Genomic DNA, 21,792 nt, shown 5'->3' on the forward strand with positions numbered 1-21,792 from the left:
AATAGCATCAAGTGTGGTAAGAGGCTTCAACAGCAGTTTATTACTTGTGCTGATATTTTCATGGAGGGAGCCAGGCAAAAAACTCATCATGTTTTTATTATATTCTCAGGCATCTAAGCAGAAAAGCTGTATTTAGGAACTGAAAGTGATAAATTGGATAGCCACTTTACTTTGACTTGTTGGCCACCAAAGCATAATGTGATACAAATAAAAAAGTATGCTGCTTTATACAGTCATATTTGGTTTAATATTTTTTAGCAGATTTAAAGACCTTATGCATAATCATCAGATGAATTTTTTTACTCTGCATACATGAAGTCTATTCACAGAGTGTAACCGTGTTCCCAGGCAAGGGTGTATCTCTGTGCTGAGGACATCCCACGTTGGCTTAGCCTGGTCCTGCAGATGCTATTGGAGGCAAAATGGAGCTGGAACCAGTCATGTCACTGGGTGCTCCCTGCAGGCAGTTGGGACAATACAGAAGCTACTGCCAAAAGTGAACAATAATTAAGCACAAATATTTTTTTGCCTGTTGCTGGGAAAGGACATAGGTCCACTCATGCTAAACACTTATTCAGGTATTGAAAGCAGGACAGTTTCCACCACCTTCCTGGTTCTAGTACAGGAAATGTTTTCTCTTTATCATTATAAAGTGAATTTTAATTCTTGTATTCAGTGTAATTTGACTGTTTTTCAAACTTTCTTTGAAGATGCCCTCCTCTCTCACTTTACTGTCTGGCCTTTTTCTGAGAAGTACTGTTGACAGCTGGCTGGAGTGAACTTGGTCATCTCTACTTATTAGACTGTAATGAAGATACTAGTCCTTGATTTAGCCAAACTTAGGTTCCAGTTACACTGGTATCCACCACTCTGACAGAACAAAACAAGTAAAAAAAAAAAAAACAGCTAACTAGAAAGGTTTTTTCAATGCAAAGACAGGTTGTATATATCTCATACCTAGTGTCTGTTAAATGTAATTTATGAAGCTTAGATTGTAAAATTTTCCTTAAATGTCATTATTTGGATTTTACTGGATTTTTATTTTGGTTTAGAAGTGGTCATAGTGGTTGCAAAGGTTCAGTTATGCCAAAAGCATATAGAGCTCCTCTGATTATACATTTTGAAATTAAATTAATAATTACAACAGCACCAGAAAACATACCTTGCTTACACCTGTTTTGAAAGGATAGATGCTTTGAGTTATGCTGTCTCAGAATCTAGAGAAATAGGAGTTAGGTAAGTCTTCAAATTAGAAGAATCCTGACTCTGGTCCTGTGGAAGAACACATCATTTTTTAACTATGTGCTGAACCTACATTTACATGCCAAATGCCTGTATCTTTTCTTTGCATGGTCATTTATATTTGGGAGTAAACTGAAGTATTAACCACCTAGAAGATGTAGCATTGATGGTGGAGTAAATGGAGGACAGTTGCCCTCAACAGTTGTGTGTTAGAAATGGAATTGCCATTGGAAAGCAGAGTATCAGAGCCATTCTTGGGATGAGGGACTCTGCAAACAGATATTTGAACCTTTGTGTTATTTCTATGGACCGCTACAGCACTTGCAGTTTTGTTTTCCATGAAGTTACTATATTATTGTAACTTAGTGACTCACTTCTCATTGGCATTGGGAAGACAAGCAAAGACGACAAGAAAGGCAACAGTGCATGTCTGTGGTTAATCACAGAGATTTATGATACGAATTTATTGTATTCTGTCACCTGAGCTCAAGTGAACTTCGCATGACTGTTGAGCACACTTTGAGGGTAACAATTTTATTTAAATGTTGCTGCTTGATTTATGCCTCTGGGCCAAGAAATGGGAGCCAGTTAGAGGACTTCTACTTAGTCTGAAAACTCAGTCACCATCATTCAAACTATATTTGGAAAACCTTTGAAAGTTTAAAAGGAGGGGAGAGAATGAGTGAAAGGAAATACCTGAAATCCAGCAACCAGGTTCCTAACGGAAGGATGAGTTTCAGGGGCGAGCATGGGCAGGAAAGCTGGACTTTTAAGTGGTATTTATCTGAGCATGTCTATTATTTTTCCTCCTCTATTTCTTACTCTGGAGTAGCACTCAGGAACTCTTCTGTTGGCTCAGGTTTAATTTAGCTCTTGTTACCCTTTCCCTAAGTGGATTTAACATCTGGGAGGGCAGCAATGCTCTCAGTCTTCTGGTCCCACAGCAGGAGAAGGAAACCAGCTACATGAGTAAAGGAAGAAGTAGCTGAAATTCAGTTTGTTTGTTTGTTTTTTCCAGCAGATACAGGCACTTTGTGACACATTTTTCTTTTCATAAAATACCAGTTTCAACAACCCTCTCTTATATAAATTGTTGACTGATTATTTGTTTTCAGAGTTCGTAAATGTTTCCAGTGGTCTTTTTCCATTTAAGTCGCAAAACTGTCTCTGAGATCTTCAATTCTCTCTTTTCCTTCTCGTATTGTGACTCATGCTCTGAGTCATGCAGTACCTATAATACATTTGATTAACATAAATATGTGATGGGTTTGGATTGCTAAAGAACCAAATACAATGCAACTGAGAGGAGCTTTTTTATACCTTAATAATATTTTATTGTTTCCACAATCTGAAAGTGTAATTTGTGGCAAAATTGCTGACTCTTGAGAGAAATGTGAGGAAAGCACATTAAAATAATATATGTAACCAATTTTACGATTATACAGTTAATGTCTTCCAATAAACTTAGTTTGCAGATTTTCTTTCTTTGGGGGCCAAGCACAGTGCTTACGTCTTAGACATGTTTTAGGCATATAGTCCCATTTTTAAGAGTACGGAAACATGTTTGTAGTATTTATCACACCCACAAAAGATGAGTATGTTTTATGGTTGATATATTGGCTGAAGTCTTGTCTGTCTTTGTGTGCATTGACTCTGTTGAACACTCTGTCTTGAGACCTGTCACAGTGGGGCATCTCTTAGATGGTCTTCCACATGCTTCTGTTTCTCCAAAACTTGCATTGACCTAGTGATTTCCATCCCTTGACATCTGCAGAAGTGTTTCCTTATGAGACTCAGGCTTGACCTAACTTTCTGGCTCAAATCCTTGCAAAATCTAACATGTTATGTTTTTAAATTGTTTGACGCTATGGAAAGAGGAGGATGTCTTGCTCTTAGCGTTTGACCATGCTTGCTGGTTTGTTTTGAAGGTGTACAAGGGAGAAGAGACCACGTTCCACATCTCAGGCCTTCAAGTCAACACAGACTATCGGTTTCGCGTCTGCGTCTGCCGCCGGTGCTTGGATACCTCACAGGAACTTAGTGGACCTTTCAGCCCCTCCGTTGCCTTTATGCTTCAGCGAAATGAGATCATGCTCGCAGGAGAAACAAGAAGCCTAGATGATCCGAAGATGAAGAGCATGATTCCTACTGATGAACAGTTTGCAGCCCTCCTTGTTCTTGGCTTTGCAAGTTTGTCAATTATATTTGCCTGTATATTACAATACTTCTTTATGAAGTAGAGAATTCAGTGGAAGTTTGAGATAGAAATTTAACTAATGCTACGCATTATAATCCGCACATTTATTCAGATATTTTTTTTTTTAAATCCTTTTGTTCTACCATGCATTTTATATACTTCTCTTGTTTTTACGGTTCTAGCTTGAAGAAAGATAAATCAGTGTTTTGATGCACCTTTTTGAAATTCAAAACTAGGAAGTGGTCAAACTGGAGAAACAAGCAAACCAGATACCAAAAGCAAGATGATTATTTTTTTCCTTCACAGTTTCAAAATTGTCACCAATTTGCCTTTTCAATGTTGATTTGGGTTTTTTTTCACCGAAGTTTTTACAGTTTCTTATTTTATCTTACTATTTAGGAAATTTTAATCATGAGTCACTTTGTCTCTTCTTTTTCCTCCTAAACATTAGTCACAAGTGTGTATAGTGGTAAGACTAGAACACAGTGTTAGTCAACAGTACCAGATTTTCCTTGAACAGTATTAGCAGTGTTGCCTATGAATTGTTCACTACATTCGCCCCAGTTTTTTCAAGATAAAATGTATGTTGTTATTTTAACTGTTTAGTGCATTTAAATCGGAACAATATCCTGCAGTCAAAAAACCTTAATTATGTTATTTTTACAGTTACAACACTATAAACTGCCTGTATAAGAAATCAAGTAACCAAACTGCATATAAATTATGAAGCATTATAGATTTTTTTTTTACCATTTTGATTACTAGCAGTAATTTTAAGTAAGAGGGCATTGTGCAATAGTTAGTTATTCCCATGTTCAGCTATTTAAAAGCTGCTTTAACTTGTCTGTTTGTCACTGTATATAACTATTCCTAATCTAATACTAGATATTCTATTATGTTCAGCCTGATTTATATGATTAGAGCTGGTGACAGCTTACTGCCTCTACTGAATTAGGTGAATTACACTCGATGTAAGCAAACTTTAGTCAGTTGATCTTTTTTTATTATTTTTGGAGGGGTATTCATTTCATGGAACTCTCTTGGAGGTATCAGAAATGAGATCTGTTTATTTTAAATACCTTTAAATGGGTGTCTGTGCTATTATTACCACAGGACTAATTGAAATTACTTGGTACATGGCTAAATTCAGATGAGAGTCCTGCAGAGGAATAGTCCTTGCTCTGATGGGACTTCCCCCCTCCTCCTGCCCCTTCCCCCAAACACGTTTTAATCCATCAAGATATTAGATTTTTAAGTCTTGAGTCATCGGATTATTTATATTAAGTCACCGTTGTGCGAGTACCTCAGGGACTTAAGTGAGCTGGAGGTGCAAATAGATTCCAAAAGGGTGCAACAGACACAGTGTATTTCCCTGCTTCTCATTTTTGTATATTTTTGCTACTTGGTTTTGCTTTTGTCCTAGCTATTTTGTGCTCTGTCTCCATCGTCTAAGATTCAGTGTCTTGTACTAGCATTATAGTCCCTTAACCAAAGTAATGGGGAAAAAACAACATTATTTTTGTTTTAGGTTTATTTATACTATATACTGCATACAGTACTTTAATTACCAATTACAGTGCAATCTTTTATTTATTGTTAAAAAATAAAAAATAAAAAGTGTACTTATGTACTAATCCCTCTCCCTACCCTACCCGTAGCATGTTATATTTTGTCTGTTTTATACTGTTGTACTCTAGGTCAACTTTTTACCTGGCAGCATTCCTAGTATTATTAATCATCTTACATTTTCTTGTGTTTTTGAAGATGGGAGCATCTAGTACATTAAATGCCAAAAATACATTATCAGTGATTCAAACGTTTACATGTATCCAAAAACATAATCATCTCTGGAAAGAAAGTGCTAAGATCAATGAATTATTCTGTGTGCCTCTCTAGATGTAGCAAATATTAGAAATGTTCTGTATTTTGTTATTGACTATAATTAGTTTAATTTAGCCTTGCAAACTAATGGCATTGAGCTAAATATATTTTTTTGGTTTTGCCAAAGTCATGGCTTGTCAAATTTATTTACATCTTATTTAAATTTATTTGTGATATGAAACTTTGTGACCTTACATCTGTATTTTGTGAGCAAAGCATATACAGCTGTTTTCAATTGAGGGGAAAAGAGTGTATTTTTTGAAACAATGAAAAGACTGCTAGTTTGGAAACCCAGAAATTTGAATAGATTCCCTTTTTATTATTTTTGGAATATTGTTTCAGCAGTGCTGCTATGAAATCCAAGCTTGACACCTTTTTTTAAAGAAATAATAATAATAATTTTTTAAAAAATAAAAACCCCACACCTTGCTTTAGATTATTTGATCAGTTTTCAAAGTTTGAAATACAAATGATACCAAAAGCAGCAAGCAGAAGTGTGGAGAAAAGCAATGGGTTACACTTGAAGCATTTCTGTCCTTGCTGGTTTGTTTGGTGTCCCTTCTACTCACCATGATGAGAACACCCAGCCCAGCCCTGAGGTTATCCCAGCAAGTGTTCTGCAGGAGTTGGGAGAGGCCCTAAACAAGGTAATTTGCCATTCCTTTAGTTTGTATATTCTCCCATAGTGATGTGATTGTCATTCATATATTAACAAAGAAAATGAAGCATCACAGATGTTAAACCATTCCTGGTTTGATTTCCATCATCACAGAGCCGCCATTTGCTGATGCCTTGTCTTTTCCCGTACATCTTTGTATCCTTTATATCCTTTGATATAGATGTAATAGCCGACATTGAATTTCTGCTCTCAAAGAAATTATGAACAACAACATAAAAAAGGTAGAATGAAACACTAAATATTTGAAACCCGTAAGGAAAGAGAGAGATGTTTTTATATTGTTCTGCCTTTTCCTTTATGAACTTGAAATGTTTTCTAGTCCTGTTTGTTGGCTACAGTAGCTCAGTATTCAGCGTCATGATTGAAAAGTGCCCTAACTGAATGTGTATGAACCTTATCCTTGCACAGTTCTTTAAATTGAAAAAAAAAAAGTTTTTACCTCACTGTGGGAACATACATTCCAAGCTTTTCAACTTAAAAAAAAATCATAAGTTTTCTTGTATTGTAAATTTTAGACTATTTCATATGCATTGTATTAAAACTGCCATATCAATTTTAATGTATAGATTTTGCAAATACTACGCTATGTATGTAAGACTTAACTGTATCTGTAGTGTATATGTAATATATTTATGCCCAATAAATGTTTTAATTCTTTCTGATATTACCAGGAGTCTTCTTAATTGTGTTCACGTGGCCCCATTTGGGCAGGTCAGGTGTTGCTGCAGCCTGAAGCAGGAGTGAGATCCCAGATTTAACTCTGCTTGTTTCTGATGTGTAATTGCAATGGTTTGGGGTTATTCCTGAAGCATTTGTTGGTGCACTTCAGCAATTTATGGTGTTATCTTTTCTAAGACTGAGCTTAGGCTTAAGCATCAGACAGCACCAGCTGTGGCACTGAGCTCTGACTGATACCCTGCACTTGGCTTCACTTGGCTTCCCTTGGCAGGGGGAAGCCCTGTAAGCAAAAGTTTATAGAACTAATCCTAAAGTCAGTTTTCTGTGGTATTTTAATCGGTTCTTTTAAATAGCCTGAGTGAACATTTAAGGATGGTAAAAATATACCTAGATTTGTTATCTTTTTGTAATTAAACACTTGAAATATCAGAACTTTTCACTTATTTCTTAATTATGTGCAATAAATTCAGTTACTAATCAGAAAGAATTAATTACTATGTTTACAGATTTCTTGGCAAACACTTTAATGTTTGTTCTTTAAACAGCTTTTCTTTCAATCGCTACATAAATACATCATTATATTTATTTAATTACCCCAATTTGCAACATGAGTGGGTTTTTCCTATGGAAATACAACCAATTTTTTCACTTGGTTGGTCAGCTTTTTTAAAAATTTATGTAAAGAGTGCTTGCCAAAACAGTCTTTTGTCTGTAGACTACTAATCGCTGCTTTGGTATCTGAACAGATCTTTTCAATATTCCCTGGTTTATGGTGTTACCATGCGTATCCGCACGGACGATGGAGGATGGTTAAAGCTCGTGAGAGTGAAGGAGAATTTAGGTATTTGTTTGAGCTCTGGGTGTTACCTTTTAATGTTGTCTCCCACAGGTTTGGTGCAGAGATGCTGGGTCTCCTTCCCATACCCAAACTAGGCAGACATGGGGTAAGTAGCACGAAGTTTCTGATGGATTTTGTTTTAGAAGGAAAAACAAGGAGTTGTAACGAGGCTTGGGCAATCGTTTGTTTATTAATAACATCCTTTCCCTGCTGATACCTGTTGGGAGAAATGTATCTGCTTAGAAAAGTTTTGAAATAGCGCATGGGCTCGTGTTTTTAGGTAGTTCTGCAGCCTTACAAACAACCTTGAGGCTGGTACAGGAGCTGGACGTGGACCATGGCACATCCTGCAATTTGAGCAATCTCCAGGTCTGCCCGCAGCCAAGCGTGGTCACTGGGTTGGAGGCTGCTGTTTCTATAGCAGCAGCAATTCTCTCTCTTCTCAGTAATCAAAGATCCTGTGCAAAAACAAAATGGCTAAAATTTGTTTTGCTTTTCACTTCTGTCACTGTTGCAAGTTTGGAGCATGTTTGGTTTGGTGGGGGAGAGTTGAGCCCCATTTAAAGGGGATCTCTATACTGGAAACCAGTGTATCAAAGCAAGATGTGACATCTGAGCCACCCACTCCCCAGGACAAACAAGAAACTAAGCAGGATCTGGAGATAATGTCAATCTGCTATTCTGTTGTTCATCTCCCATGGAGCTTTTCCTGCCAGATTCGTTCAAGCCTTCGAATTTTACGACATGTTCGAACTCAACCAACTATAAATAGCACTTTTGTGAAGGGAGGTGGGTCTGAACTCCAGCCTCTGTATCAGGGGACCGAGGCTCTCCTGCCTCTCCCTCCTGTCTTGAAACACAGCAGAGGTATTTGAAAATATTCCTGAAAAATGAATGCTTTGGGAGCTCCAGATAAGAGGCCTCCAGGGCATGCTGTATAAAACAGCATCACCCAAACTGCTCATCCATGGTGGGCCAGGACACCAGTTGGGTGATTGGAAGCAGTTCCAACCTGTGTCCGTCTCTAATGGGTGATGTAAATCACAGCCCCAGTGTATTTTTTTTGTCCTTTTCCTGAAGTTTAAGGTTGCAGATGGCATAAGGGAGTTCAGCTGGTAGAAAGGGCTGGGATGAGTCCTGCTGCTTGCACCCCACTCAGATCCCCGCCCTGTCTCCTGCTCCCCTGTGTGCTTGTTCAGGATTAAACAAGTGGTGCAAAAAGAGACCTGTTCATGTTTTTAAGGAAAACTCCAGCTGCAACCTAATCTTTACCCATTTATGCCAAACCTAAATGGATCCTTCAAGATCTTAGCAATGTTTGAGTGATTTATGGACTCAAGATGAGGTGATTCCCCCCAGCATTAATGACACCTACACAAACCTGATGTTTTGTTAGACCTGTTTGCAACAAAGGGTACTAGAGAAAAGTTATAAAGAAATTATTGTGGAAATGTGATATATACATCATATTGCCTCTGCAAATCTTTTTCTAGAATTATAGAATTATTGCAGAATTCATGATGTATTGTGATTTATTGAAGTGGTTTAGAATTACATTCTTTGTCTTTAATATTCACCTGCCTTGGAGTGATGATGTAAATGTCATCCCTTATTCTTTTCAGAAATTAAGAACCCACAAGTAAGTGGAGAGGAGGATCCGGAGGTTCTGTTTCAATATTTTTATGGCTGAGCAGAAAAAGCCAGCTGAGATCCTTTGAAGGGACTATTTCGTTGATATTACGTTTAATAAGTTCTAAAGGATTGCACCTGTTTCTGCTCTTGACAATTGCTCTCTCACAATGTGCAGATTCTTGGCTGGGCAAAATAGAATTAAAAAGAAAAAAACAACAAAAAAAACCCACAACAGGAGTTTTTGCAAAATGCTTTTAAACACAGTGGATTAGCCTGCTATCTGCTGTTATTTAGGTGAATGTGCTTTTATTAGCCTGAGTAGTTGTATGTATTGTACTAATTGGTGGCATAGATGGTATTGCATGCAATCAAAACTATTTTTAGGTCTTCTAGCACAGTTAATAAATAACTGCTTGTATCAGTGTGCTCAGTGGATGGCATTTCTGGGTAATTTTATTAGCTCATCTCTCTCACTTTGTGTCATATGAAAGCTATTATTCTCTACAAATAAAATGGAGCAAACAGTAGGGATACGGAAGTCTTGTGAGGATTAACGTATGAATAGAGTTGAGAAATTCACCCTAATCCAGTGCAAATATTGTATTTATTAATTTATAACTCAAATGCCCTTCTTACAAAATGCTTGGAACTGTTTGCGGTGCCCTGGGTTCGGAGGGCTCTGCAGCAGGGCACACGTCACTGTCCCAGGGAACACGCTGGGCAGGATGCTGCCCACCCATCGCTGCAGCCTGTCAGGGTTTGGCGTGCTGAGAAAAAGTGGGTCTCTGCAATCAGCAGGGCCACATGTTCCCCAGGATGCTGTTGTACAGTCTTTGCACTGTGTTAGGTGTAGCTCTAAAGCTGTGATTGCTCTGGATCGCAGTGCTTAAGGTGCTGCTGCTCCTGTCTTTGCCTTCTCTCCAGTGCTGGTGTTGGGTGTTTTCTTCTGCACATCATAGCTCTGTCTCATGTCCTTGTTTAAAGTGTGATGTGATTGACTTCATTGTTTTGAAATCAAAAGCACCATAGCCGTGCAAACTTCTGGTTATTCTCTAATAAGCCCTGCCTGGGCAGCAATGGTGCAAAGCCCCTTCCTCTGGCTTATGTCAGCCCGTCTTACAGGAAGGGACATTTAATTCAGGTCCCACCACAGCCTCTGGCAATGGCATTCTGGCTACATGGTAGACTGCAAATTACACAAAAATGTGAGAAACCAGGCACAAGACACAGCAAAGACTGAAGAGAAAGCAGGTAAGTACAAACCTCTTTTGTTTTTTGACACTGCAGCAGGAGTATCTGGTCCAAGGTGACTGTCAGAGTCTGGGGCAGCTGAGGACAGCGGCTCTGCAAGTGGCATCAGTTAGCAGTGCAGGTTAGCTTTTGGTAAGAAAGCAACCACTGTTGTGATCTGAAGTTATTTTACTTCCTCATGTATATTAGCATTAGACAGGAGATGCTTAGGGAGCGCCAAAGGCAGCTGCTGGTCGAGGGATGATCCCCACACCAGCACATCTCCACTAGAGCTGTGGCACCAGCCATGGCACAAAGGAACACTTGCCCTGGCCACCCTCTTCACAAACTGACAATAGTTCAGTGGGTTCAAAACTACACATTTGATCAAAACTAGCTCAGAAGATTGTACCTTTTGCAGCCCTATGTTGGTGCCCATGGTACAGCACAGCAAATTTTACAAAAAATCAATTGCATTGTCACCGCTTGCTAAAAATACCAAGGTGCTATCAATTGGGTAGAATGCACGCCCGTGTGTGATCATGAATATTGGCTTAACTTTGGGTGAGAATTTGTAGTACGAGTTTTTTGCTGTCTTTTGCCCTATAAGTGTGTTAAAGCTATTTAAATCTCTGCACCTTGGAACTTGTGCTGTGGGCTTGCTGTGGAAAGGGCTCATGGTGTTAGCTTCCCTGCCTGCCTGTGCTGATGAAGGGTGATTTGCAGCACTGGGTCGTTTGTGGAAGGAGGCTGCGCAGAGATGAACAATGTGAACAGAGGCTTGGAAATCACTATGCCTTTTCTTTCTCATGGACAGCGCTGCAATCATGCGAAAATCAATCAGAACATGAGAAAAATAAAAGGGAGTAACGCTCTTCCCTTTTGATCCAGAAGCATTCAAAATGAGGCCAAATCCTGGTAGAGCATCTCCTATGCCCTCAGAGCAGCCTCTGAAGTTGAGCATGGGGTACTTTATTTCTGAGGGCGATTTTATCTTACAGACTCACACACGTCACCAAACTTTCATTTTGCTCCCAGTGAGGGAAACGAAGGAAGCGTGGAGAGCAATAAATTGCCTTCATTGCAAAATGTTTTATCTCCAAGTACAGCCAGAGGAGCAGCCTGGAGGCTTTCAAAAGGATGTATTTGTGCACAGAACAAGAGAGCAGCAGATTGGCAATGGGCTGCGTTCACTTTAGATGCTGATTTATGAGCTGGTAGCCTCCTAGCAAGGGGCAGTCCTGGGGCAGCACTCTCCCTGTTGATGTTTGTTTAGAGCTGACCCCATGTGTGAAGGACACAGGTACCTGTCCATGAATGCCCACCAAGTGTATCAATTACATTTAATAATACTAATGTACTATACTGTGTGCTGAAACGACAATTGTACTAAGACGCAACAGCAAGCAGATGTGACTGCAGAAATCTGTAAACTTCTGTTAATACAAGGTGGATTAAATGTGTATTTTTCTTCATCCTCTTTCACAGTATTTGCATAATCACTATTTAGAGGTAAAAAACAAATCATGATCTAATATTGATGCTTTTGGTTTTTTGTTGGGTTTTTGGTTTGGTTTGTTTGGGTTTTTTTTTTTTTTTTACCCTAAACAGCAGAAACCAGGCTTCTGGAAACTGGAACTGTGATTTAATGATCTGATAGAGCTGGAAAAGCTGGACCACACCATCTAACAAACTGCTTGGGGTAAAAGTTTGGCTGAGGACATCAAGCAAAACCCCTGGAGGTTTGACCTGTTTCTCACCAGAAATCAGCCATTGGCAAGCACATCTGTGCAAGGAAATTATTTTGTTCCTGTGAAGTTCCTGGTCTTTGTGCAGAGCTGGGAAGTAGTCTGCTGCAGTACATGAGGTGGGATGTATGGGGGGAGAAGATGAGAGGGATGGGAGGGGGCTGTACCACTGCCCTATGTGGATGATGGACCTGTCTAAATGAACAGAGACACTTCACGTTAATGCCCTGTGAGCTTCCAGCTTCTCCGGCACTGCTCGTATTGCAGCTGGGCAGTGTGTAACTCCAGCAAATAGTGTGAAATGGTGTAAACCAGACCAGATGTTTCCAAGACATGCCAGCTCCTGCAACTGCATCTGCTGGACATACACCCACCTGGATTATCCAGAGGATTTTCTGGGAAGCTCCAGCATTTGCCCAGCCCCAGGGATGGGTGTAGGAGTTCACATGCAGATGTGAATCCTGCCGCATGTGTAGGTGCTGCCTCAGCTGCTGGTACCTGTTTGCTGGTTGTTATCAAGGGTAGGGACACAGAAGCAGGGCTCTGCCTGCATCGCCTGTGTTTCCTTGCTCAGGGTCCTGTTGGCTGAGCTCTCCAGAGGCTGCTGTGTCAGCCAGAGGTTACTTAGTTCCCATATAGTGCTTATATTGGGCTACTGTGCTGAGCAGTCCAGTGACACAGCTTAGAAACAAGTGATGCTCAGAGCTGCCCACTGCAACCCACAGCCCAAGGGATAATGCCTGGAGGGAGGTGATCGGATCCGTACCCCATCGCTCCCAGACAGTGTGATCTGAGCATGGGGGTAAAATGCCAAGTGTTTTAATTCCCTTTTGATAAAATTGGGCTAATATTGTTCATTGAAAACTTTGAGAGTAAAAGCTATTCACCATGCTTTCAGCTGGGGGTGAGGAGGGTGGTTCAGGATATGTGCAGGTAACAACACAAGCATCATTGGGATACAAAGAATTACGTGTATTTTTTGGTACCAAATTTATTTCTCAAGCCACAATTTACCTCCTCAAGCCACCCTCCCTCCCTCTTCCCCACACCTTGCCTTTGCCCACTGGCAATGAGGAGGGAGCACCCTGAACACTGCAGATCCATGATGGAGAGGAGGTTCTCCTGGGTGTTTAGGTATCTAACCACTGCTGCTTATGCAAATGTCATTGGACACAAACTTACATAAATGCCGAATATCTGTCAACTGAAAATTTGACATGTAAGTGCCATTTTCCCAGTATATTTTATTTTTGGCAAGAAATACAATAGGACATGATTTTCTGCCTGTGTATGCCTCCATCAAAGGTACTTTTCTAAAAAGAATGAAGCTTTCTGATAAAGCACTTTTGACCTATTTCATCACCACTTTAACATATTGCCAAGAAATAAAATGCAGCCAAATTGCTCCTGTTTATTTGTGAAGCTGTGATACAAAATGTAGAGTCAGAAAAGCGTTTAAAGCTTGAGCTGTTTAATGAATGAACCTCCAGTTATTTCCTATACAGGCTTCTCACACATGGTCCAGTGAGAACACAGTAAAATTTTGACTGATAAAACCCCTATTTTTTTTCAGGCAGAACTGGCAAAGTCTGTTCCTACAGGGAAGAATTTCCAGAAATGCAGCCTGTGGCTCAAAAGTCTGCAAGAAATCTTCCTGCAGAGGTCTCCTGTCTGCCCCACGCAATGGACAGCCCAGGTCCTGCAAGGGTTCTTGTCGTCCCTGAATGTAAAACAGATCCCAAAAGCCATGTCCAGACCCAAACTTGGGTTGGAGGGACACCTCTGTTCTTTCAGAATAAATCTTGATTGCACTTTTATCAATTAAGTTATTTCTTACAACTTGGGCACTCACCCTGAAGGCAAGCAATGCCAGATTCATCCATCAGTGTTGGTCAGGAGATACATATCATTTTTTTGGAGGCATCTGGCAATTTTTGATTTTATGATACCAAAGTGAATGTTACTCAGGTGATAATTTTTCTTGTTTTCCAGTTCATTATGAAGTGGTAACTGTCTGAAGAAGCAAACCCTGTTCACCACCCAGAGCCAACACATGCCAGTAAGTGTGACTCCAATGGCTTCAGCATTTCTGTGTAGAAAAGTTTTAGTTTTGGGGAAGCAAAACTAATGAATGGTGTAGTGCCAACTGCAGGAGTGAACGCTATGAAGTAAGTGCCTGAATGTTCCCAGCTGGATCTGAAATATTTTCCTGCAAGAGTCATATGAAGGTGGCTACTCTTTAATAAAAATGTGGGTAGTTTGCTAGATTGGGCCAAATGTTCAATGACTTGCAGAAATAAGTTCATTTCCTAAGTGAGAAGGAAGGAATCCTGTCCTTCCTCCTAATAAGCAACCAGTCCCCTTCTTTCTGACTTTTGTGACCCCATATTAAACATTTTAACATTCTATTTGATATACAAAGTTGCAAAGTGTTGGTATAGTTAAAATTTACAGTCTCTTCTGATGAGATATTAGGTTGAATGAAATTATTCGTATGTTTATCGTTTCTATGCAGAAATTAAACTCTTCTACATAGGGCTTTAATGTTATTCAGTTTTAAAAACAAAACAAACACACCCCCAAACAACAACAACAAAAATCTAACTGAATTAGATATGCTGTTTTGAAAAAAAATGTGTAAAATCCAACAATGCAGCTTCTTCTCTAGGTCAACACCTCTGTGGGACCATTCTGGCTATGCAGAATTGCTTCCTAGAACTGAGAAGGGAAGGGTGCAAGCCCGTGAAGGCTCACACATCGTGGTTGCCATTACCCGCTGCTCCAGCCTGATGCCATCACACGAGTTCCTCCGCCGCCACTGTCCTGGTAGGGCTATAAAGGGTCTCATCACTTCATTTCTTTTTCTGTTCACATTTAATACCACAGACACAGCTGAGATTTGAAACAACGTGTGTGATCGGTTCATTTACACAGACATGTTAGTAGCGAGTTCGCATCTCCACAATCTTTTCAAGATTCCCAAATTTCTTGTTTCCCTGAGTTGCGTGACACCTGCCATCAGATCTGTCCATCAATGAGCGAGAGAACAAAATGGATAACAAGGTGGGAGATGATACTAGAGAGCTGCTGTTTGTTTATCCCTTAATTTATAGGTTGACATACATCAAACCTGTGCTCACTGTGAGTGGGGTGGGGGCCGAGACAGGCTCAGGTGCCACTCCAAGGAGCAGCAATCAGCCCCCTGGCCCCACCAAAGCCCTGGATGATGTGAAAACCACAGTGTTTACAGAAGAGGCCAAAATCTCTTTTGAGTTATACCTGAGCAGTCAGCTAAAGGTGTACCAGGCGGAAAATGGCCCATCAGCAATCACGGGGTTTTGAAGGCAGCAGGACTTTTGTGAACAGATAATTCATTATGGAGAGTCAGTTGTGGACCAGCCAGTAATAAATACTAGAACAAAATAAATAGAAAGCTGCTGTTGCACATTCACGCTCCAAAGCTCTATTAGCTGGACCACAAAATCTACGTGCTGGTGTGACAGTAGATGCAATATAAGACAAACTTATTACCATAAAGGATGGAAAGTTTTCTGGTTTGCCTTTTAGTAGCACACTGGAATTATAAAGATCAATTGAATTGAAGATTTTTATGGATAAAGTATGAGAATGTGTCCGACTGTGTCTTTTAATGGAGACTTTTTCCATTACTTTGTCAGGTGATGGTTAAAATTGTTCTCAATTTAATACTTCAGCGAACTAGTACAACTGTACAGCGGGCTTTGTGGGGGGATGTGATGCTGGTAACTGGCTGACATGCTTTAAACAGAAACAAGTGGGGGTTTACAGGCAGGAGATCTGTCCTCAGCACACTTTGGGGGTACAGTAGTGAACAGCATAGGAACAGGTAACCACAGACTCATTACAAATATCGAAACAATTAAAAGCTTCCAAGTTCAAACACATTGGGTTGTTCACAGTCAAGCTGAACAAGTACAAATGATTTAGCTAGTAAAAAAAAAATATTACTTTGGTGGGAGACCGCATTCCATATTTTTATAGCATCACTGCAGTCCTGAAGTCAGCACTGTCCTTATCCCATTGATATAGATTTTTTTAAAAATATTTCAATGCAGCTGTGTTCAAAGCCACTTCTGTGAAGGTGTTTTGTTTGTTTCCGTTCTACTCAGACATGACGATAATTTATTTTTAGCTTCTTTTTAAATTATCCCTCTTATTTCTCCCCCTTTTTTTTTTTTAAAGAAATCATTTTTCTCATTGAGAGAAAAACGTTAGTTTATTTAAAAATCAGGATTATGAAAAGTGTATCAAATTCCATGTTTACTATTCCAAAAGGTAATTCAATTTTTCCTCTCTAGGGTCTGGCTATATGCTAGCAAAATTCTTAGCAAAACTAAAGTCAACTCTGGAAAAATTCAGCTTGAATTAGCTCCTACTGGAGTCACACAAACTCTTAAGTGAACTGGGCTACTTTGCCTGTTAGGAATGGTAAAGCCTAGCTCTCTGGCTAAAGTCAGTGCAAAAAAACACATGGTCAAAAGCAGCAGAAAAATAATACTTGAGTGTTGCCAAATTCTGTGACCGTGTCTCTCCTTTTATAGTCTCGAAGTTTAGTTATTTTATTTTAAATCTTTAACAGCCTGTGTTACATCTTCCAGCAAATCCAGATGTTGAAAAAAATACAACTTTAACATTTCTATTTGCGTTTTTCACCCTTTTTCTCTTCCCTTATGGCTCTCTGGGAGATACTGGTAAGTGATGCTCTGGTGCTGGAAATCACGTGTCATGTGAAAACGCTCGGTTCTGCCCAGGCACGCGAACTTTCTTGCTTTGTGCTGGAGAGTCTTTTCTTTGGAAGGGGTTTGAGTCCAAAGAGCCGGCAAGCAGCGACTCGGTACTTCTTGGACATGATGTTGTAGAGGATGGGGTTGATGGCTGCGCTAAGGTAGAAGAGGACAAAGGACACCAAGTTGCAGTACTGGCTGATCACTGCGATCTCCAGGGATCCGACTTCAAAGGATTTGGAAAATAAATATCGTCCTACGTGAAAAGGCAACCAGCAGAGTATGAAAGCAAATACCACCACAACTAAAATAAAAACAGCAGAAGAAATTGTGTTAAGTATGAGTATTAAAATACCGGTGATTATAATTCTATTTCTTTAACAAATCAATCATAAAGTGTGAAAAATGCATCCTGTAAGTTTTCAGTTTTGTGTCTCTCAGTACATTCTCTGGGAGTATAAATTAGCAATACTTAATACACATTGATCATATCTAAACAGGTTGCCTGTAGGCTGCATGACTAATCTGAGGTATTTCTGAACTATGAAACATATGTTTTCGTAAATACAAAATTAAATAATCAGAATGCTGACAAAAAATAACAATCATTTGAAGTGTTTAACAAAAGCAAATTGTATGTAATGTGACAGACTTAACACTGTGGTCCATAATGAAGAATTGCTGGGAAGCAAAATTATTGAAGGCAAAGGCCCAAAAATATAACAAACCAGTGGAACTTGGACCTGTAGAGCACATACATCAAGGTAAGAGCAAACAGCAGTGCATCCCTTCAGATTGTCCATTTTGTGGAATGTGAGTTATTCCAAGAAGAGTAAAACTAAATATATAACTGCATAATTATAGTTATATCTTTGTAACATTGCACTATCACTGTGGTTGCATTTATATAGAAATATGACATATGCAGAATAATAGGAATGTGTGTATCTTTGAACACTGTCTCATTTGAGTTTCCATCCTAGAGAAAGGGAAACTTTTTCAGTTTATCTCCTGTGTGCTATTGACCTTTATTATTTTTCGTATTGCTTTGAGTGTATCTATTAATATAGCAGAAAGAGAAAAACAAGAAAACTCAAGCAGGGTTTTATGACATTCTAATTTTTACCAGTTAACTTGTTCTCTTGTATTAGCAACCCTACTTGCTCATGTCAAGTCACAGCAGATATAAAATTAAAAGAGCTAAGGGAGGTGACTACAGGCACCTTTCCCCAAAAATCTTTCTGAACAAGTATTCCCAAGTTTGAATAGATACTTATGTAGGACTTGTGGTGGACTCTAAAGCACAGAACTGAGATTCAGATCATCTGTTTTCCAGCTCTGCATCTTCTTGAGCCAACCACTTCTATATTTTCCTCAGTACCTTTACCTACAAAATTCAGATACTGTTTCCTTAGCTCATAGCTATACTCTAGAGTTTAATCCACGTAAAGAATATTATCGTAATTATCACTATGAACAGAATTTTAGGCATAGTCAATATTTTCATATGTCAGGCTTTTTGCAGTTTGATGTTCAGGCATGCAGAATCACATGGATTTCAATAGGAACAGAACATGATAGCTCCTTTGTAAGTCAGGCTATACATTTCGGTGTTTAATTATGAACCTAGAAGCATAACCTTTCTCTACAATTTAAAAGAAGCGTTGATGCTAATCCCATTTACTTGATGTTCCATGACTTACTAAAGTCATACAATGTGTCTTCTAAATTTTAAGCAGAACATTAAAACTAATGAGAGCAGACTGCACTGAGCATTTGCTGGTACAGAGCCCTTACTAACTGCTTTTCTTTCCATCCTTCCATCAGACATCAGACTGTTATCATTTAGAGAATATTGGCTCTCTGTCAGAGGACACTCTTGCCACTGTCTTGCTGTTCTCAAACCTTATAAAAGAAAAAGAAAACCACACGGGTGTCTCAAATACTGTAGTGCTTGTGGCACTGCTTCAAGGCAGAAATAAACAGTTACTATTTCAAAATTCTTTGTAGTTAAGTGCACAGAAATAAAAATACTGTAGTGATATATGCTAACAATTTATTTATTGTAAGTAGGCATTCATAATCCTGAAACACTAGAAGTGTAAATGCTGAATTACTTCCAAGGTCACGCTTACCAGACTGAAGTAATTCTAGCTATCATAAAATGTAGCTGAAAGGGCACAAAGAATGCTGCGGGTCTTATTAATCTTCCTGCTATTGCATAGTAATAAAGCAGGACATGAACAAAAAATCAGTTAGGCTCCCATTTAATAATTAAGGAACTTAGGACATGCTGCCACCTCTTCATCTAGTTCATTAGCCCGTCACTTGAACCTGGCTGAAATGAGCGCATCAGAGCTGCTGCCCACAAAACCTTCTCCATGCAGAGCATCTCATCTCCCCCGAAATCCATGGGATGACTTGCACTGCGGAGGACTTTTTGCTTGAAGAAAACTCTGCAGCAGCAGGAGGATTCTGCAGTTTTCAGACACTAAACTGCAGAAAAACTTTTTGGTTTTGTGCATCGAACTCCCACCACATGCACTGACTTAGTGTGTTAAAATTTGTGCTTCTGTGTGCCAATAAGATCTGTTGTTTAAACCACTCAGCAATGTAAATATACAAAGTTAGGAATGACAACGTCTGTCGTCTAGATCCTGTTTTCTTAAAGTCAGTGAGAATTTACAGGATCACAGACCTCAAAGGAGACACAGTGCTCCCTGTTCGGCACATGCTGGTGTTTTGCTCGTATAAAAATGCAGATTGATTTTCATAAGCTTAAAGAGCCATCCTAGTAAATAACTCAAATTTGATAAAACCTTGATAGTCTTTTCATGTAAAATTGAAAACTACGTGCACATCACATCCTGCAGCTCAACTTTATGGTTTGAGAAGGGTTTAGTTTTGTTTAAAAGTCAAATAAACTATCCTCCTGTAAATAACATCGGTATCCACAACCAAAGAGCAAAAATGTTCAAAAATCTCCAGGGCACTAGCTAATGGTAACTGTAGCATTTGTCCTTGTCAGTGACTGTTATTAACATTTGTTTAACTGTTTGAGAGTCTCCAGCTCAGATCAGTTAGAAATAAGTCTAACAAAGGGGGAGAGTTATTCTATTAATACCTTGAGGTGCAGCTCTTTGTATGAAACACATTCAATAAATGCTTTCCTTTAGATGGAACTATATGGAACTACTAGAATCCTCTCAGTCTTTCTCACACACACATACACACACATCCTTTGGAAAAACAGAGCAAAAAGAGTCGTACCTAACATTTTCACAGTTTGCTTGTTGTTCTTATCCCTGATGACAGCATTTGGACCGATGTTCTTTCTCTTTCTCCTCCAGAGCTTCCTCCCAATGAGGCTGTACAGCACGGTCAGGCAAAACACAGGCAGGAAAAAGAAGATGCTGGAGGTCCAGACCATGATGGTGAGTAGCCCCGAGCGGATGGCATACTCCGTGGCTCGGCACTCGTTGGTGCTCATGGGGTTAGTGCCATTCTCATGCTCAACCCCCACCAGGACAAAGATGGGTCCAGCACTAATGAAGGAAACGGCCCAGAGGAAGAGGATGACCAGCTTGACCTTCCCCTTGGTGATGATCACTTTAGCTCGGAGGGGGAAGCAGATTGCAACATACCGCTCCACGCTGAGGGCGGTGATGTTGAGGATGGTGGAGTAGGTGCAGCTCTCGCTGATGAACTGGAAGAGCTTGCAGAGGAGGTCCCCAAAGTTCCAGGGCCGGTACTGCCAGAGGCGGAAGAGGTCCAGGGGCATGCAGAGGAAGATGAGCAGGTCGGAAAAGGCCATGCTGGACAGGTAGAAGTTGGTGGTGGTCCTCATGTCCCGGAATCGCGACACCACCAGCATGGTCATGAGGTTGCCGATGATCCCGATGACGAAGAGGAGGACGCAGGCGACAGTGATGCCGGTGAGCACGGGTGCGGGGAAAAGGTGCAGCGGGGGCTCGGCGCCCGTCCGGTTCTCCGCGCCGCGGCCTCCCGCGCTCCCCTCTCGCATCCTGCCGCCGCGGGCTGCGCATCACCGCCCGGCGCGCCCGCGGAGCCGCCCCCGCGCAGCCCGGCCAGTGCCTCCGCTGTGCAGCTCGGGCAGGTGCGGAGGGCGGGGAGGGACGAGTCGGCCCCGCTCCGCCTCTCTCCGGGCGCTCCTGCTCCCCCCGGCCCTGGGGAGGGCTGGCACTCGCCGGCGCGTCATAGGAGACGTGGGCGCGCTGGCTCCGCGGGTGCGGAGCGGTGCGGAGCGGTCCCGCGCCCTCCCGCGCTGCCCCGAGGCTCGGCTGCGGATCCGGAGCCGCAGGGATGAAGAACTAGCTCAGCCCCGCAGCGCAAACCCCCGACAGCTGCCAAATCCGCACCAGGATCAGCTTTTAAACTTTCTTCACAAGTCCCCCGGCGCAGGAGGTTCCGCCCCTGGCGTTCCTGACCCGCAGGCAGTGGCGGGCAGGCGTTCCCTGACTGTCCCCAGCCCAGGTTTGGCTGCCCGCACCGCTCCTGCCTGCGCGGGTGTACTGGTGTGCTGGGCAGGTGCGGTTCCCACTTGTCGCTGTTGCAAAGGGCGGTTGTGCTGTTTGAACAGCGGTAACTTCCTTTTCTTGGTAGTTTCAGTGCGTTTTCTCTGTGCAGAACAAATCGGTGATGTGCAGGGATGCACAGCCTCGCGGGGTACATGGGAACGTAACGATGGGTGCAGAAACACGGGGAGAGCTGCAATCACTGTTGGCTCATTTTGTACCTTTGCTCTGCCCTTGGATCTTGGCAGGAGCCCGGTAAGGCTCCAGTTGAGTGAAGATGCAGTAATCACCCTGTTCTATATGATTTACCTACAATTAAATTTTGATTGAGCACGTTTCTGCTGTCCTAGGCTCTGCCCTTCACAGACA

The 21,792-nt window shown here is 40.9% G+C and overlaps 2 protein-coding genes across 2 annotated transcripts in view; one reads left to right on the forward strand and one right to left on the reverse strand.

The window, feature by feature from the left end:
* FNDC3B (fibronectin type III domain containing 3B) overlaps positions 1-6,663 on the forward strand; it is a 195,641-nt gene extending 188,978 nt beyond the window's left edge. The window contains exon 26 of the mRNA XM_065844490.2: positions 3,171-6,663. Coding sequence (XP_065700562.1) covers positions 3,171-3,482 — 312 coding nt within the window. The 3' untranslated portion in view covers positions 3,483-6,663. The remainder of the gene's footprint in view (positions 1-3,170) is intronic.
* Positions 6,664-13,575: 6,912 nt separating this feature from the next.
* Positions 13,576-21,055, reverse strand: GHSR (growth hormone secretagogue receptor). The gene is made up of 2 exons (XM_065844958.2): positions 20,159-21,055; positions 13,576-17,192 (listed from the first exon to the last, which is right to left on the reverse strand). Exons 1-2 carry the CDS (start codon positions 20,910-20,912, stop codon positions 16,888-16,890), a joined length of 1,059 nt encoding a protein of 352 aa, XP_065701030.1. The 5' UTR covers positions 20,913-21,055; the 3' UTR covers positions 13,576-16,887.
* Positions 21,056-21,792: the final 737 nt, after the last annotated feature.

This window comes from Patagioenas fasciata, chromosome 9 (genome assembly GCF_037038585.1).
Source record: "Patagioenas fasciata isolate bPatFas1 chromosome 9, bPatFas1.hap1, whole genome shotgun sequence".
Lineage (NCBI taxonomy): Eukaryota > Metazoa > Chordata > Aves > Columbiformes > Columbidae > Patagioenas > Patagioenas fasciata.

What these genes read in the sequence shown, in the direction of transcription:
- GHSR (XM_065844958.2), bottom strand. Translation starts at nt 20,912, where the DNA reads ATGCGAGAGGGGAGCGCGGGAGGCCGCGGCGCGGAGAACCGGACGGGC. An exon ending in GCAAACTGTGAAAATGTTAG is followed by an intron (nt 17,193 to 20,158) that starts GTACGACTCTTT and finishes TTTTTATTTTAG; the next exon opens with TTGTGGTGGTATTTGCTTTC.